Genomic DNA, 19,236 nt, shown 5'->3' on the forward strand with positions numbered 1-19,236 from the left:
TTAGTCCTTAGCAAATCCCTTAATGTATTTTTATACAAAAGAAGGTAATCCAGGCTTTCCATGTAAACCTTTGCATATGTGCTCATACCCAAAATCTGGCAGCTCTCCCTGAGCTGTTCATGACCTTTCAGGAGCTCAGCCATCCCTTGGTGTCTCTGCAGACCCTCCTCCAAGGCACCAAGAGGTGAAAGCTGGGAGGCTGTAGGTGCTTGGAAAAGCTGAGCCTGTGCTCTCAGGGCTCTTGTGCCTGAGCTGAGCCCACTGCATGGTTGTTGAGTGGATGGTAAGGAGTTCCCTTGAGAGGTGCTTAGTGCAGCTCCAATGTTTAGACATTGGAGGAAAAAAAAAAATAAATAAAAAGAGTGAAGGAAACAAGTTGTTCCACCTGGGAGAGGCTGGCACCGCTGGCAGGTAGGCTGCCAAAGCAGTGACAGCAGCAGGGACCTGCCTTCTTCTGCACAGCTTTTGTATCGGTGATTGTGGGAAAGTTTTGCAATCACCATAAGAAGGAAATCCAAGGTTTAAAAAACATGTGGTGAAGTGCTCCACTTCTCAGAGCAGGCAGCTCTTGGGCTGTGACGTTGTGCTGGCTCCAAGCCTGGAAGCCTTGGGGCACAGGAAAGAAACAGCCTGACACCGCTCTGACACAACGTAAGTGCTCTCTCTGCCTCTCGCTGTCTCTCCACCCTCCCTCCCTGCTTCTTTCCATTTGTTAGTTGGTTTGTTTGTTTAGTTGCGAGATCCCAGTGCAGCCTTTCCACACATCTCATTTTCAGTAAACTTGAAAGACTTTCTGTGAAGTGCAAAGGTACAATTCTGCAAAATCAGTATTTTTTTTTAAGGATAAGCACTGTCAGGAGCAGGGTATTTTATCCCTCTGTAGAAAAACTATCCATTACCCCTAATTGATAAATTAAATATTTTATTATATTTTTTTCTTGCTTCATTTAATTTTGAATACCACTGGTATTTTTTCACTGGTTTGCCAAAGTTCAGATTCCCATGGAGTGGTTATGGAAAATGTGATTGCTTGATTAGGTTTAAGAAAAGTGTTTCTATAGTTTAAGATTTTCGTTGAGTTTCAGGTAGATTATTAGTCTGGCACCATAAATAAAATTTTATATTTAAAATTAAATATATTGAAAAGAAAACCATGTCACTGATTTAGATACTGTTTGTTTAACAGAGTCAGATGTTTCACGAAGTTAATCATCAGCAAAATACAAATCAATAAAGAATGTATTTGCTTTAGAGAACTCTATCTTCTAGCTACTATCCTGTAAAGACTGGGGTAAGTCTGACTTATCGTATTTTAATTACCTATAGCTTACTTTTAAATTTATTTTATTTTAGGAGATGTTAAAGATGGTCTGAAGTAGGTTAGGTCCCTTTACAAATTTCATATGTAGCTTAGTCTGAAAAATACGTGTTTGCTTTTCATTGTCCCCTCCTACTGGAGCAGGATTTACAACTAAAATCTACAAAATTCAAGTTAGAGTGCCTATGAGGCTTTATATCTCTTTATGAGACATTAGTGGCTATTTTCAGTCATTAGGAGTCACCTTTGGGGGATTGTTGGGTTTCTAAGCGTGTTGTCCTTTCTGGCATAGGTAGAAATCTGACATTTCTCAGGGAATCTGGGTCACCCTGGGCATCTTGCTTGGGAGAACTGAACCCTCCAGAGGAACTGGGTGATGTCTGGGGGTTGTCCTGCCACATCCCTACCCTGGTGTCAAAAATCTCCCACAAGACTTTTGTGGGCTCCACTCACAGGTCACTTGGCCTCAGGGGCCTGCAGGAGGGAGGCCTTGAAAGTCCCCATGTGACTGGAACAGCGTGGCACATTTAAGATTCCAGTGTCTTGGGGAAAAATGTTACAGGCCAATTTCTTGGCATATATTCCTCTATACTCCTTTACTATATGTGCAAATGTATATTAGAGCTTACTAGTTGATTTTGGTGCTATTGCACCAGTTTTCCAACAGACAAACTTTGTAATAGTTGGGTTTTTTTTTACTTTTTATCATTCCAGATGTTTTGGTATTAGCTGCTTTCCCCTGATCAGCTTAATCTACACCAGCCAACACATTTGACTACTTAAATCAGACCCAACTTTCAAACTAAAAAGTTTATCAGTCTTATTAAAATATCTGCATTTATCATCTGTCCTGCAGGGGGCTTGTGAAAGCTTGCCAACTTAGAGATAGTCATTATTTGTTTCTTTTAATCAGTGCTCTCTTTCCCCTTAGTACATCTTTACCTACCCTATTTTGTCCTCTGTCATCATTTGTGGTCTGATTCTACATTTATCCAATTAATAATGTTAGTCATTCAAATGCTGACAGAATGGTAGTGTTCACTAAGAAAATCCTCAGAAATAAAATAACAGAAGCCTACTGGATGGCAGCAAAGGTCCATTTAGTCTGGAACAGTGATGAAAAATGGATATCTCAGAAAGAATTGGTTCAAGTGTGGTGAAGATGTTTTTCTGACAAACTGTCCTAGCCTCCTGGAGACTTCCCTTTTCCACAGAGATTTCTAAAAACCTTCAGCGAGTTACCATCTGTCTTTTCCATCTATCCAAGAAAGTCCTGGAGTCTTTTAGAAAGTGTCACAGCTTCAGTGTCACAAATCAGGTGCACTAGTCCTTAATTAATTACAGTAGTTACTTTGAACATTCTTTAATGCCCTTCCTGAGAAAAGCTGTCAATGCACAGATATCTCAAGTAGTGTCTAGCCACTGAGTATGTCTGAAAAACACTGGAACATGCAATTCTTACATCTGTAATAGTTAAATACAGCAATATTTTTCAATCAGGAAGACCTACATATCAGGCCTTGAGAAGAAAAACCATGGACAGACCAGTCACTGCTGGCCAGCTTAAAGAAAAATCCCTGTTCCAGGAAAGCGATGGCAGTGCAGTTCCTGCCAAGACTGTGTGCCATAATTGTTCAAAACTAAAGGTATGGAAGAGCCCTCACCACATATTTTCTCTGGAAAGCTTGAATTGCTGTTTGAAGTCCTATCAAAATTCATTTAGTTGTGTATGGCACTGTTTGATACTGTATGTGTTGGGAAAAATGATCAGGGCTGCATCCATCAGGGGATGGAAGGGATTTGGGCAGCAGAGGAGGGAGGGATTTTGCCTTTCTGCCCTGCTCTGCTGAAGCTCCACCTGCAGTGCTGCCTCCAGCTCTGGGGGCCCAGGACAGGAAGGACATGGAGCTGCTGGAGCCATCAGAGGAGGGACACCGAGGTGATCAGAGGGATGGAGCAGCTCTGCTGTGAGGAAAGGCTGGGGAAATTGGGACTGGAGAAGAGAAGGTGACCTCACTGTGGCCTTGATGTACCTGAAGGAGCCAACAAGAAGGATGAAGAGAGAATATTGACAAGGGCCTGGAGTGACAGGACAAGGGGGAATGGCTTCAAACTGACAGAGAGTAGGTTTAGATGGGATATTAGGAATAAATTCTTTGTTGTGAAGGAGTTGATGCCCTGGCACGGGCTGCCCACAGGAGCTGTGGATGTCCCATCCCTGGAAGTGTCCAAGACCAGGTTGGATGGGGCTCTGAGTTACCTGGTCTAGTGGAAGGTGTCCCTGCCCATGGCAGGGGGTTGGACAAGATGATCTTTAAGGTCCCTTCCAACCCAAACCATTCTGATTCCATGGTTGTGATTCCAAACACATGGAAGTCAATAAATGTGCTCAGAAGTTAAAAAATCAGGTCACGTTTTACTAACAATTCATTTAGAGGTGTGTTATAGTCATAGTGTTAGTTGCAGATATATCTTTTTATTCATGTTTTTTAGAACAGGAGGGGAGGTAATAAGATATACCATGATGTAAGTAACAGAAATTAATAAAATTTTGCTGCAAGTTTTTCCCAAGGAAGGAAACATCTGAACCAATGTGTACTAGAAAGTTAGAAGGTGCATACCATCAATGTGAATTTTCCTTTTCTTTGAAGTAGCAGAGTTTTGGAGGGCACCCTGAAAAAGAAAGTAAAATCTATTTTAATGATAACAATAGGAAGATTCTCCTCACAGAGAATTAGAATAAAATTTTTGTGCTTCTTGAGTGGGTTGCTCAGGCATCCAACCATAAAGCAAAAATTTACTACTTTGCAAACTCAATTGTTTTCTCTTTTCAGATTTTTCTTGGAGCTCTAGCTTTTTCCTTTTTTGCCAAAGGATTTTCTGGAAGCTACATGAAGAGCATGTCCAGTCAAATCGAAAGGAGATTTGAAATCTCCTCATCGATTGTTGGCATTATTGATGGCAGCTTTGAGATAGGTATATGTACTTTCTTTTAAAGTGGATTAGGTGCTTCTTAGTACGCTTTCACTCCCCAAAAAATTCTATTTATTTGTGCTGGCTCTCTCTCCTGTTTATGCAGGTAACTTAATGGTGATGGTGTTGGTGAGCTACCTTGGACCAAGAGTTCATCGGCCAAAAATAATTGGTGTTGGGTGTCTCATCATGTCCGTAGGAGCTTTTTTGTCAGTGATGCCTCAGTTCCTAATGGGACGGTAAATATGGAGAGTTTTCACCTTGTGCACTAGTTGAACTTGATCATATGAAGTGTTTTTAAAGCATACATCTAAGTTAAAAGCATGACAGTAGTAGTTTCTTCCAGCTATTCCAACAGGAAAATGGGTGGATTTTTTAGTATTGACTTTCTGATTTCCTCTCTGAAAGCTAACCTCTTGCCACAGGTAAGCAGGAGAGAAACCTCACATTTTTACAGAGCTTATATATAACTAAAGTGGGTTGAATTCTTCACCTGGGATGGATTATGTATAAATATACATATACACATACATATTTATTTTATACACATATATATTTATATATTAATATATTCATATTCATATAATATAAATATATTTAAATGATAAATATAATAAATTATAAATATATATAAATATATTTTAACTGTGTTCCCTTTTTTATATTTAGTATTTATATTTAAGTATTATTAGTATATCTAATTACAGTAAGAACTGTAATTAGATCTTGATGGAAAAGGGTTCTTTCTCCGTGGTGGCTACTCATGATAAGCTCTGTAAAATGCTGAAAATTTTAATCTAAACTTGGGGAGAATGAAATATCTGAATACCTCATTCACATTTAAGGCATAACACATAATTGTCAGATGCAGGTCATACTTTCCAATCCTTGGGCATCCTTGAACCTGCCACAAAGGTAAGAAAGAGGTGCCATTATGGAAAATCATCAACTCTGTTGTATGTGGACAGATGTAGATGACCTCTGCCTCTGTCATGCAGTCTAAAGAATGATATCTGGATGCAGATTTGTTGCTCTGTAGCTCAGGAAAATATTGGAATTACAATAATCAGAACATTTGAAAATGGTATGAAGATACCTATTTTTTTTTAAGCAAAGCACTGGAAATGGGCTTCCCCTCCACTTTGTGTATGTGGAACAGGAATGAACAAATGTGAACACAAGGCTCAGACACGCTTCCTGCAAAGCAAAGTCCTTCCTGTGTCAGTTGTATTTCACACAGTTGTTTTCCAGTTACAATTATGAAAGGATAACTGTTAGTGTGGACAACTCCTCCACGAGTGTGTCAGCTTGCTCCCCAGCATCGTCTGAGGGCCCTCCAGTCACAGATGCTACAGAAACACTCAGCACAGTGATAAATGCTGGTAAGATAAAGCTCTGATGCTGCATTCCCTTCTTCTGCTTCTCCCTGTTGTACGCTCTTTTTTACTGGAAAGCAGTAAAACCCCTGCTAGAAAACATGATATACCTAAACCCACCCTATAATGATTGTTAAACCCCATCTTTTTTGTTATTTTACTGTTGCTATAAAGCATTGTCAGAATCATGTTCACAGAAATACAAATGTTTATGGCCTGCAGGATGTGAGAAAAAAACAGATTCCTATCTGTGGCTCTTTGTGTTGGTGGGGAACCTTCTACGTGGAATTGGGGAAGCACCAATTATGCCACTGGGAATTTCATATATTGATGATTTTTCTAAAGAAGAAAACTCAGCATTTTACATAGGTAATGTACAAATGAGTGATTTTTATGCTACACATTCTGTTCTTTAACATTTCCATAGTCAAGCAAATACTCAACAAAAAAATTTATCTGGATAACTTTGAGTCATACAGAGACAAAAAACCCCAAACAGTGCAAAAGATGTCTCATATTTATTTTCTTTTTGCTTTCCCTGAGGAGCTTCTGTGCTGAAGAGAAGCATAATCAAATACTTATTTCCCCAAAGTGCAAAGTCATATCTGTCTAATCTGGCATATCATCTTCAGTACCACATCTTCAGAGAACCAAATTCTTCCTAATCACTATTTCACAGATAAGGGAACGATCCTTAACGTGAGGATCTGTGATGTAGTCACAATTAATTACAGTAATGTGAATTTCTTTCAGGACCTCTCACCTGACTTTTGGAATTTTACATGCAGCACACTTCCAGTTGAAAGCTTTTTAAAGTCACTGATTTGCTGAAGGAAAAACAACACCTTGCCAGGTGTTGTAACAAATCCTTTCTAATTGGGGTTTTGATCTTGTTTTGACGGCACATAACCTATTGCCCAAGACAGAGAGATTTACACCCAAGCTAATTAATTTGTTGGCAAACTGATTTAATAGCATGGGGTGCTTGTGTGGATGAGGGAGCTCAAGAACTGTGGCCTGAAGTCAAATTGGTGAAATTGAGCAGAAATATAGTAAGACACAGTTTTGGGAAGAGCTCAGTATGCAATGCTACAGGGTAAGGCCACAGCCAATGTCTCCACTTGGGAATGAGGAAATCTGCAAGTTGAAGAAAATTGAATTATTGTGGAGTTAGCTGTCAAAAACAAGTATTCCACTCAGCAGTTATCCAAAATATTTGTAATCACCTCTGAGCTTCTGATTAAAGGTATTTGAAAAAGTTTAGCTGATTTTTTTTCTTGTGAGAATCTAATCTGGGAGAGATTGAGACAAGCTGGGGACTACTGGGCAAGTGAGATCAGAAATAGAACGTGGAGAATAACGTGGATTCAGCCAAAATGGAAATTGGTTTATGCAAGAGAAATAAAATATTTAGTTTACAGTTTATTAAAATATTTCCTTTTTACATTCAGAATAGCAGTTTTCAGTCACTTATTCCATTTTGGTGGACTAAACCACTTCTTAAAAAAATTGGAAGTTGGAACACTTTTTTCCATAGAACAGAAATTTTCTTTTCTTGGCTAACTTTAATTATTTTCAATATCTTACTTTTTTACCATCAGGCTGAATCAATTTATAATCAGTTTTTTTGTAATATGGAAACATAAAAAAAATTGTCCTATAATAAAAAAAAGTCAGTTAAGCCTTGCTGATGAATTTTGAGCATTAATCTCATTATTGGACCCAGAAGTCTTATTTGAACAAGAAGTCTCAGCTTTGCCTCTGCTTTTTCCTTGGTCCTTTGATGTTTTGTTGAGTAAGAACATAAGGTATTTTGAGGCAGAGACAGCATTTTCTTAATATAATGAACTAAAATAATTTTGGTAGAGTTGTGGTGACAGCAATAATACCAGGATTGCCATGGGAAGGAACAGAAAATTAAGCATATTTGTTAAGATGTAATGATTTATTACAGAAGTTCTGGGTGATAAGCTGAGCAATCATTATATTCAGAAGAGAGTTTGCAAAACCAACTCTTAGGAGGAAAATCTCTGCAGTAGAGCACAATGGGATTTACAGGGCACAGTGCTGGATGAATTTACAGGCATTTGGTAAAGAATTCCTTCTTTTGTAATGGAATTGCCTTGTGCAACTTCAGGGTGTCAGTTCTGCACTAGAATTCAGGAATCCAAATAACTGAGTTGTAGCTTGATCCTGTTGCCTCCTCACAACTAAACTTCAACAGAACAACACAAGTGGCAAGGGAATGTGAGAACCTATGCCTGAATTATTTTTGAAGATATTTTATTTTATGTTGATTGCCAGTAGTGGTCATCAAAATCAACTTGTGCTGTATTTACACATCCAGTCAGCAAAATGCAGTGCAGCTTCCTGGGTTTCTGGTATTCACAGCTTATTCATTTGCTCCTAAGGGCATCCCACCTTCTCAGCTACACTGCAGCTGTGCTTAGGGCATCTTGTACCTTATATTTTTGCTGCTCAGGACATCCCATAATGGCCTGTGTCCCTATCCTGCCTGCTCCTTCCTCTCATTTCCCAGAGAGGAAGGCTTGCCTTGTCCATGTGGTGTTTTTCTCATTTTCCTTCTCTTCCAGGCCTGGTGAGATCCTCAGGCATGTTTGGGCCGACGCTGGGCTTCCTGCTTGGCTCGTTCTGTGCCAGTCTCTGGGTTGACATCGGCGTTGTGGACATTGGTGAGGGACCCTGGGGTGGCACATGAAGCCACAAAGTGTCTGGGTGTAGGAACCTCCATGCCAAGAAGCACCTTCCCAGCTCACTGCCCCACACCCAGGGGTTCTCTAGGGAGTTTTTCCTGCTCAAAAGCTGCCTTAAAATTAACATTTTAAAATCAGATGTTGGAGTGCGGTTGGAATAGCCCTTGAAAAAAAATACCCGTACCCCCAAATACACCACTTTATGCTTGCACACATACTTGTTACACCCTTGCTGTGCAGCTGAGAGCAAATGATTGAATTAAAGGCCATTCCTTTGTTGAGGGAGCAGTGAAAGGCTCATGGACACTTTCAACACTTAGCAAAAAGTATGTTCTCTTGAAAAGCATGGGGCAAAGGTTAATCTCAAAACTCATTTTGTTGTTCAAATCACTTAAAAGTCTCTAATCCCAGGGAAAAATGGAGGAAATTTGGGGGAAAAGCTGTAGAGTTTGGGGATGGAGAAGGAGGGGACTCTGGGAAAGTGAGAGAGGGAAAGGTGGTTTGTTTTTTTTTGTGGGAGGAGTCCTTTTGCTCATTCCCCCAGAGAGTATTGGAGGATTGTGTCAAGGAAATGCCACCGTGGGCTTAAATGGACACTTCCAGTTTTGACTGCATTTTGGACAGTCCATTTTGGACTGATTCCCTTCCAGGGGTGAGCCATTCACAACTTACCCAGAGAAGCTGTGGCTGCCCCATCTCTAGAAGTGTCCAAGGCCGGGTTGGATGGGGCTCTGATCAACCTGATCTAGTGGAAGGTGTCCCTGCCCATGGCAGGGGGGTTGGAGTGAGGTGATCTTAAAGGTCCTTTCCAACATAAACTGTTCTCTGATTCTGTGATTTGAAACAAGCTGAATTTCAATTCTTCATATGGGACATAGATCACCTCTGTTGGTTTTTTTTTTAATTTTATAAATGAGGATATACAGTGATGTATAGTAATCTATAATAATTGCTCTGCATAATGTTTAACCTGTTTTCCTGTCTTTCTGTATTTTATAGATGTCATCAGCATAAATCCTAAGGACACCCGTTGGGTTGGTGCCTGGTGGCTTGGATTGCTTATCTGTGGAGCAGTCAACTTCATTGCTTCATTGCCTTTCTGGTTTTTGCCCTATTCCTTACCAAAAGAAGGAGAGAATGAAAACTTGAAGATTAGTCACTTGTCTGTTCAAGGAGATCACTGTAAAATAGACCCCCCAGCTCACCCACAGTTAAAGTTCTCAGAGGCAGTAAAAGGTGAAAGATTATTGCCCAAATGTTTGCATATGAATTCTGTCTCATGGATTCATTGTGAGCTGAGCATGGACTCACACAACCTTCAGCAAAATGCACGTTTCTGCAGTGCAAATTATCAACAAAAATGTCTTTGATTTGTACTATTATAATTACATGCTTCTATGATTATGAAGAGAGAGTGGGGAAAACATCCCATCCCTAATTAATGACCAATCCAGTGGGCAGGCTACTGTTCCACTGAGGCAAATGTTTGGGAAGGAAACATGGAGCTCATTAGATGTTGGAGGGACTTCACTGGATTTGTGGCTCCTGTGTATGAGCTCAGGGATGCTGAATTTATCTCATATAGGTGATACCAGATCCAACCAGCCATTGCTTTTATTTTTATATTTTTGTTATTAGACGCAAGGTTTTGTTTGTCTGTATGTGCACACCTACAGCAGATGTGTTTTGAAATCTCACCTTTAGGCAGCTGTGCCAAGAGCCAGACTACAGTCTAAATGCAGGTGTTTATGTTCACTCTATTTCAATGGATTTTCATACTCTAATCAAGGGTCCCAGAAATGATTCCAGCCTTTTTTGGGGCCAGGTGCTTCTGTTCTCTGAACATCACCCTCATATGGGGTTCTTGTGTGGTTGGTGAAGGCTCCTGCTTTAGGAACCGAATTTTACACTTGGTGGAGGGTCTTAACGCTCTGTCCAGTCATTGTTGTGAGCCATGGAGAGGAGCCCTGTGCCACACACAGGATAAGCCAGGATCCCTGATTGCCAGCTCAGAATTCAGTGTGCTGTTTGGATCTGCTCCTCCTGTAAGGAATGTGCTGCCAATGAGGAGAACTCTCACTTGAGCAAGCATGTGTTGTGATAGGCACAGAATTATAACCTGCAATGCAGCCAGTAATTAAATCAAAGTCAATTTTACTATCTAAGGGATGCCAAAACAACTCTTCTCTGTGTTTAGCAGGGTGTACAGCATATACTTCTCCATTGCAGATTTCTTGCCAGCACTCAGGAAACTGTTTGGAAATCCAATTTTTGCGGTGTTCATCTTCCTCACTATTCTGCACTACAATTCCCTTGTTGGGATAATAACCTATGAGCCAAAGTTTATGGAGCAGCAATTTAATGTATCAGTGGCAAAAGCCATCTTTCTAATTGGTAGGTACCTGACTTCTTCTCAAATTCCAGTCTAAAAAAGAAGCCTTTTATTTGTTATTTTGCCTTCTTTTTTAGAAGAAGCTTATGTGAACTTATTTTGGTTAAAAAGAAAGCATGTAGTGGTTTCCTAATTTTCTTACTATATTTTGAAAATGGATTTTAGTTTTAGCGTTAATTTTCCTAGTGCCCCTAGTTCAGTGAGCTAGAGGATTATTAAAACTGGGTGGAAGTTTTTTCATAGTGAGATTTGGGTTATGTGTATGTTTTCATGAGTAAAAAACACACATCAGACATCAGCTGCAACTAAGTAAAAAGTAATAGAAAAATAAAATTAAAATGTTTAATGAAATGTATGATTTTTTCTTTTCAGAGTAACATTTGAACTGTTCTTTTGTTTTGATTACAAATCCAAATTTTATAAGCAATAAGAAGCTAAAATATAAAAGTTTGAGTAATTTGATTAATTTCAAAGCTCTTTTTCTATTTACTAATTCCTTCAAAAATAAGTACTTTGTAGTGTTCTGCAAAAAAAAAAAAAAAAAAAGCTGAAATTATATTAATCTTACAGTGATTGATATGGTCTCATAATCTGGAAGGAAAACCAGGCTATGAGAGGTCATTGTAGAACTCATATTGCATTGCTTTAATTTGGAGACACAATGCTTTTGTCAGCTACAAATGTGGAAAGAACTTTCCTTTTTCCTTTTTTTCTTTTTTTTCTGAATGCTGAGAAAGTTTTACAGGAATGACCAAGAAAACCAACCAACCATAAAATCAGAGAAAGGCCAACCCCTTCCAGTAACACCTTGTCAAACCTCTCTGTTCAGCAAGTGTATGTAAGGGCTGGGTTTGTGAAATAGTGAACAGATGAAATCTAAATGCAAATCATCTCATAATTCACTCTCAGATCAAAATAGAATCCAGTGCAGAACCAGATGCAACTTCCTTTTATAGTCCATTTTGGATACTTTTTTTGTAGCTTTCATAAAGTTTTATGTTTTATTTTATATGAAGTGAGTATGAGCTAAGACAATGTCATTTACTCCAGTTTCTGACAGGCACCTGTATGGGTTTTATTATATGTACATACAAACAACAATATAGTAAAAATGCAGTGAATGTTCAGAAACTGAGCTATTTAAAGTCATAATATGATCTGAAAAGCAAATGGGGATGTGAAATTACCAGAAGGTAATATAAATCTCAGAACCTCAAAGAATTAGCCCAAAAATAGGTATCTGATATTTTGAAAATACTAGAACCGGGTATTTATTCGAAAAGAGTCAATGCAAGTGAGAGCAGTTAACATTTTTCTCACCATCTCTTTGCAGGTGTGATACTTTTACCTGTCACGGTCCTGGGGATGTTTCTAGGAGGCTTCCTGATCAAGAAATTCAAGCTTCACGTAACTGATATGGCCAAGTTTGCGTGCATCACCTTTATAATGGCGTATTTGCTGAACCTCTTGTACTTCACGTGCAGCTGTGAGGTGCTGCAGGTGGCTGGTCTGACAGCACCCTACTCTGGGTTTGTATCCCCTCAGGTTTGGGGTGGTTGAGTCATTTTTCACAGCTGCTTCTTTGGGAGTGGTGCACAGAAGAAAATCCTAGGTTTTGAGACAGAATTGTCAGTCTGAAGTCACACCTGGAGGCAGGAAAAATACACCAATTTTATTTTCTGATTTTTTTTTTTTTTTTTTAACCTGACGTTTTTCTAAATTCTCTATTTCTTTTTCCTACTGAAAATATACCTGTATGTTCTGGAAAACTGCCAAAAAAATATGGCATTTATTACCGGCAAATTCAATTTCTATGTTAGCTTTTAAAGCTTTAATTTAAATCTAGCCTTTTTTCTGTTATGTAGGGAGTGGGATTCAAAAGAAGTGTTGGAAATGTCTTCCCCATAGGCACTGCCTCCAGAAGGGATCACTTGGGGGATTACAGCCCTCTGTGGTACCTGGGGTTGCCCCTGACTCATTTCCCCTCTGGAAGGTGAAAAGTGGTCCTGGATTGTGTGAGGTTCCCCCTCCCTTACCAGGACCATGTCTCATACTTCCTTGGGAACCTTTTCCAGACTCTAGCAGCCTGCCACAATTGCCTACTGTATAAATTTAGCTTGGTCTGGTCCAAATTTCAAGGGATTTTAAAGGATTAAACTGAAGCCAGCAGGACTTGCCGCATTTTCAGTTCAGGAAGAAACTCAGCCCTGTGTTTTGTGAAACTGAGTCTGTGCTCAGGGAAGTATCTGAGGTATTTTGGTGAACCTGATGTCCAGTTCAACTTTGAGCTTAGTTTTTGCCACTAAAATATTTCAGAGGTTTGTGCAGTGGAGATTACCCTGGCTGAGTGCAGCATCTGATACCATAGAGTGAATTAAAAATAATCATAAACAGCAAGAGGGCATATATTGAAGGAGCATTTACAGTTTCTCCAGGAGAACTGAGTCTGGAGAATTTAGCACATGTTAGGGTTGTTTCTGCTTAAGTGACTCATTTAGTGTTTTACCAATTTATCAATTTATATTTTGAAGACAAGCAACAACCTATTGAGGGCTAAATCCCGCAGTTATCTTCCCTTCCAAGAGACTTAGGGGAAATGTAGCCCACATAATGTGTGCTTTTGGCTGAGGGAAGGAAGAAGGAGGAAGAAAAGGCAAGTTTTGAACATTTTTACCTTATATTGTGATTGACTTCACAGCAAGGATGATTTGTAGATGGTGGGCTCCTAACACTTTCCTAATATATGCTTGGAGTGTCCTGATACAGTGAGGAAAATGTCAAGTATGTCTTGCTGTTCTGGTTTTATGTAGTTTTACATCCCTAACTCTATCATCTGGATATGGTATGATATCCTACCACTGAGAAAAAATATAATCTTTTCTTGGGCCATGTCTCTGTGATAACAGATTCTAGGTGTGATTTACTTTTTTCTTGGGGTGAGTTGTCAAATGCAAAAGTAGTTCCAGAAATTCCCACCCAACCTTTTCATTTCCATGCCTTTTCAGTGACAACCCATAGATATGTAAATGCTTGATGAAAAATCCCGAGAGAACTTTCTCCTAGCTGAAATCCCCTTAGTGTCCATATGACAACTTCACAGTGCTTTGTGAAGCAGATTTGGTAGCAGATTCATTTTGGTTGCTTCACTTTCTACATGTTTTTCCTGCCTACTTCCTAATTCTTTATTTTTAATTTTATTTTTACTATATAATTCCACTAAATAATTGCTTAATTTCCTTCTGTTTTCCTCCAGAATGAAGCACCTTTCCTCCAGCAAGCACATCTACGTGGCCAGCTGCAATGCTGAGTGCAGCTGCAACGTGGACCAGTGGGACCCTGTCTGTGGGGATAATGGGATTACCTACATGACAGCCTGCTTTGCAGGGTGTAAATCATCATCTGGGACAGGAAGGAATATGGTAAATATCCAGATGGGTAGATGACTCTTTAATAGGATGAGGAGCAATGGTTTTAAGTTAAAAAAAGGTAGCTTTAGGCTAGATAGAGGGAAGGCATTTTTATCAGCAGCAAAGCCATTTGCAGGACTTCAAATAATCCTATGTGAGCAAGACTATTAAAAACACTGTTTCTGCAGAAGAGTGTGCAAATGCTTATATCTTCTGGCAGAAGCAGAATTGTCTTTGTTGACAATACTGAAAAAGACAAGCAGCATTATCAGGCTTATATTTAAACATTCCATCAATATTGTCCAGCTTCACTTCAGGAAAACTGGCCTTCAGACCCATGTCTCCTGCTAACTTCAAAGCCCACTATCAATCCAGCACCAGATGCTGTTTAAAGCATATAATGATATATATGCATGAGTGCATATTTGGTCCACACCTCTATTTTTTCTTGTTGTTGTTGTTGCACATCTTCTTCATGGGATCCCTGAGCAGAATGGCTGGATAGCAGTTCACACATCTGATTCTTTTAGCTTTGACTCATTTTAAACACACACAGAGCACCTTCTGTTCTACCAGTGGCATGGCTGAAACTAGAATTCCAGTTTCTTTGTGTCTCTGGAGCAGCTCAGAGAGGCTGGAGCATATCAATGACCTGGCCATCAGTCTGCAGAGATGATTACAGAAGTTATTTCAGCATCAACAACAGCCTGGCTGGTATGGGGAGTGAAAAATATAGCTGCTGAGATGGTTGTTTACTGCCACTGAATTCTGAATAAATAAATTCTCATCTTCTCCTTTCAGGTGTTTCACAATTGCAGCTGTGTGGATGGACAAGGGCTCGGGCTTGGCAATTCCTCTGCAGTTTTGGGACAGTGCCAAAGAGAAAGCTGTACCAAAGCCTTTCCCTATTTTTTAGCATTACAGACTGCATGTGCATTTTTTTTAGCCTTAGGAGGCACTCCTACATACATGATTATGTTTAGGTGAAATACTTTACCTTACCTTGACCATAAAGCCTGGGGAAAGAGAAACAGAAAATGATACTTGATATTTCATTCCTGCTGTTAGGAATGGCATGTGGATCAAATTGTACCCCTGAGGATTTGCCTGTACTCTGAATTCCAGCTCTTTTCAGAGGCAGAGCAAAATATCTGTCCAGAAATTTAATTCTAATTTGATGCTGAGTAGATACTTTGGTGATGAAAGGGGGAGCATTATGCTGATCCTGAATGCTGGGTTTCAATTCGAGTGATAGGGATGTTTTTACCAGGGCACTGGGACTGAAATAAGATGCAATGTTAAGCCATAGCCAATGCTGTTCAAATTGTTCTGAGAAAAACAGGTACCTTTGTTAAGCCTTGTGGCCTCACAATGTCTTCTGTGTTGGGAGAAGTCTGATACTCCCATTTTTATGGTCAGCTGAGAGGAGCAGAATTACAGCAGGAATATCTTTTTTTTTTTTAAATTTTCATTCCTTCAGTTGGAAAGCAGCACCACTATTTTATGTTCAGAAGAAAAGCCAATATTCTGTGTCTGCCATGTGGAAGTGTCTTTATCCTCCTGCTCATGGGTTGAATCACAATCACAATGGCCAGTGCTCATGGCTAAATAACTTGGCTAAGCTGCTGATTTCCTGCAGTATTTCTGAGCATAATGCATGCCTGGGTTGTGGGCAAGGCTCACTTTGCTGGCCACTTTTCAGAAGCCTGATATGTCTAATGAGAAGCCTTTGATACCGATGCTGAAGACACAACATACTGGTGTATAAACTCCAGTTCAGGGAGCGGGCTGGGCACAGCAAGGCTCCCTCCTGTCCCTGTGCCAGCTCAGTACTCCCCTCTGGTTTTTGTCAATTCTTCCAGCTCACCTGATGGATACAGGCTGCTTTCCACTGGTAGGAGTGAGGTGCTTTTATAGCCAGGTCACTCACATTCTCTGTCTCTCTGTAAAATGCTGGAGGCAGAGGTGGGTTTAATCTAACAAGGACTGCACACCCTTGTTCCCTCTGGTCATCAGTGCAGCCCCTCATAAAGCCAGGCTTGGAGCTTAACTTATGGGCATGAACTGCCTTGTTTTGGTTGGTTCACTTTAATGTCCCTGTACATTGTCTCCCAAAAGCATTTACAACCTGTTTTCCATTGGTTCAAGATGAATTTCTGTAGATTCTTCCATTTATTTCAATGAGTGTTCCTTTGTGGAAGGAGACTCTACATCTGAATTTAACTTTGGTGGATGTTTTCAGTCAGGCTTTGGGTGGGCTGTGCTGGGTAAGCCACTGTACTCTTGCAGTGGGGCATGTGCAGATGTTCACAGCATGACTCTGTTCCTCACCATGCTGGTTTCTTTCCCTTTCCAGATCTGTTTCACCAGACCTGAAATCCTTTGCTGTTGGGATAGAAACTTTGGGTGGTAGAGTACTAGGTAAGACTTAATTCCTTTGTGGTTTTCAAGTGGGTAGTCAAAGAAGCCAGAGAGGTAGACCAAAGTTAGCCATTGCAATGCCCTTGCTCCAGAGAACAAAATAAATTTTCCAAAATATTTCTTTGTAAGCAGACTATACATTTCAAAATGTTTGGAGGAGCTTGCTGCATATTTCCTGGTATATATTTACGTGTTATGATTATGTCTTCAGATTTTTTCTCTACACTGGAAATAAATCAGACAAGGGAAGACAATTTCATTTTACTTTTGAGGCTTTTTTTTGGTTTTTTTTTTTTTTGTTTTTTTTTTGTTTAATTGTGGACACAACTACCTGAGCTTGATCAGTCTGCATATCCTTAACACCCTTTTGCTGACCATTATTTAAAGCTCCCATGTACTTTGCCTATTATTTTGTTTCTTGGGTTTATCTGCAATAAACAATCATTTAAGTATTGAGACACATAGTCTGCCCTGCCTGAAGCAAACCTTGCCTCATCTTCCTTGTTTGCTGATTTTGAAATCTCTGCCTTGCAGACAATCCCAAGTAGTCATGTGGCTCTCTTTTCCAATCTCTGTATTATAGCTGAACACTGCAGAGAATCAATCTTCTACTTTTATAAGACAGTTAACATCACAAAATTGCACACTCTCTCAAACAGCTTACTGATGATATTAAAACATATCTGTTTAAAAGAAATTCTTTCAATACTATATAAATAATACACTTATTACCCAGTTTCTGTGGAGCAAGTGCTTAATTTCATTATGCTTTGCACTGCACTAATCACCTTTTAATGGCAAACTGTTGTGTAAGACCTGAATAGATACATCAATATACATAAATATTAATATGTCATGGCATGCAATTCCACACCAGGGATTGCAAAAGAAGTGTTGGTTATATTACTTCTTTAAACAACGGAAGTTAAACTTCTAATAAAAATACCATTAAAGGGAATTGCTAACATTTTCCTTGCTGGATATTATTAAGCTATAATTGTCCATCGTTTCAACTCCCTTTAAGTACTTGCATAAATATTTTCACAAATCTCTTCATCTCAGAGCTGGAACTGGATGTTTAGTCCCATTCTATGCAGTCACAATTAAAAAAGCCTGGAGATTCACTTCCTCATTTCTTTATGTGACTTTAAATGATGAGCTCTCCATGTCTGAGATCATGTAATGAGAATTTTCTTTGCAGGAGGACTCCCAGCCCCTATTTATTTTGGTGCCTTGATAGATGAGACCTGCTTGAAATGGGGGACAAAAAGCTGTGGGGGATCTGGATCCTGCCGAGTGTATGACACAAAGGAGTTCAGGTAATCCTCATTAGGGTTTGGGAATCTGGGCAGCAAGGACCAAGGTGGACTTTTCTCTTGTCAACTATCTGTAGACTGATTAGGGTCTAGCAGCACCACAGCTCCTTACTTTGACTAAACTTTAATAGGTAAATAAGTCAATTTTTATTCAATCTGACATCTAAAATTGCAGGGTGCTGCCTTAAGTCACAAGAATTACTTCTTTTGTTGCAGCCTGCACTGAATAATAAAATAAGTGCCCTGAGTAACTCGGTGACACTTTGACTTTGTGGGATGCTGAAAAGTATTGTACAAGGCGTCTCACGAAATCCACGTGGACTTTGTAGGACACAAATGGCTGGAGAGCTGTGGCCAGGAGCACTGAGTGTGCCAGTGAGGATCTGGGGAAGGACAGGGACAATAGGCAAAAAGCCCCAGCTGGTGCAGCTCTTCTTTTGTCAGCCCTAAAATAGCCTCCTGAATTTCAGCACACTCCAGACATTTCTGCTCTAAGTCTAAGACCTGATTAAAGCCTGTCTGGGGCTAAATATCATGAGGTCATTTGCTCTCTGCCTGCTATTTCTTATTTTAAAATGTGAAGCAATGCCTGGCTGAGAATAGATGGTTTTGTCAAACTGCTCTTTATGTCTTACTTGGTTCCATACAGAATTGAAAAGTTTTATTAATATAAATGTATTTTGTCCCTCTTTTCCCCCTAGGAATGTCTATCTTGGCCTCATTGCAGGACTACGGGCAGGATGCTGTCTCTTGTACATAGTGCTCTTTGTTTTAATTATGAAACGCTTCAAATCAGATGGAAAAGAGATGACAGATATTAAAAATGCAGAAAGATCAACCAGCAAAGAAGTGGATACTGCCAATAAAAGAGAAATTCTTCCTGGTTCAAGAACCTCAGAGGAGAGTGAGGAAACTTACATGTGAAGAAGAAACAAGGCCTTCTGTAACTTTGCATATGCTTCAGTTTTTCTGAGCGCAAAAGGAGTCTAATTACTGGCTTCAACAACTAGTTTACATTTTGGGAGTTCAAAAAGTATCTTTGAACATTGGCTTCTTATTTGCTTTATCCAATCTTCTTCCTTTTCTCGTGTGAAACAACAATAAGGGGTAAAGGTGTTCAAAATTCTGGGGAACTCTCCCATCTTCTTGCTCCCGGTCCCTTTCTAAACCAACAGTAGGACAAGCCAAAATTTTTCAAGTGTCACAAATGTGATTATGATTGAAAAATTAAGAAGAAGAAGAAATCCACAATAAGCTGCTTTGACATTTTTCACTGAGTTTATTTCAAGTCCTCTTGCTCTGTATTTAGGGTTTCAGTT

At 39.6% G+C, this 19,236-nt stretch overlaps 1 protein-coding gene across 1 annotated transcript; it reads left to right on the forward strand.

Annotated features, from left to right (window-relative positions):
- Window positions 1-557: 557 nt before the first annotated feature.
- Window positions 558-19,230, forward strand: LOC131586201 (solute carrier organic anion transporter family member 1C1-like). Its single transcript, XM_058853084.1, has 16 exons — window positions 558-651; window positions 1,187-1,291; window positions 2,819-2,964; window positions 4,153-4,294; window positions 4,398-4,530; window positions 5,543-5,673; window positions 5,890-6,036; window positions 8,262-8,360; window positions 9,381-9,617; window positions 10,611-10,775; window positions 12,107-12,302; window positions 14,027-14,192; window positions 14,982-15,163; window positions 16,537-16,601; window positions 17,803-17,920; window positions 18,619-19,230. Exons 3-16 carry the CDS (start codon window positions 2,854-2,856, stop codon window positions 18,839-18,841), a joined length of 2,115 nt encoding a protein of 704 aa, XP_058709067.1. The 5' UTR covers window positions 558-651; window positions 1,187-1,291; window positions 2,819-2,853; the 3' UTR covers window positions 18,842-19,230.
- Window positions 19,231-19,236: the final 6 nt, after the last annotated feature.

The sequence above is a fragment of the Poecile atricapillus genome, chromosome 18, assembly GCF_030490865.1.
Source record: "Poecile atricapillus isolate bPoeAtr1 chromosome 18, bPoeAtr1.hap1, whole genome shotgun sequence".
NCBI lineage: Eukaryota > Metazoa > Chordata > Aves > Passeriformes > Paridae > Poecile > Poecile atricapillus.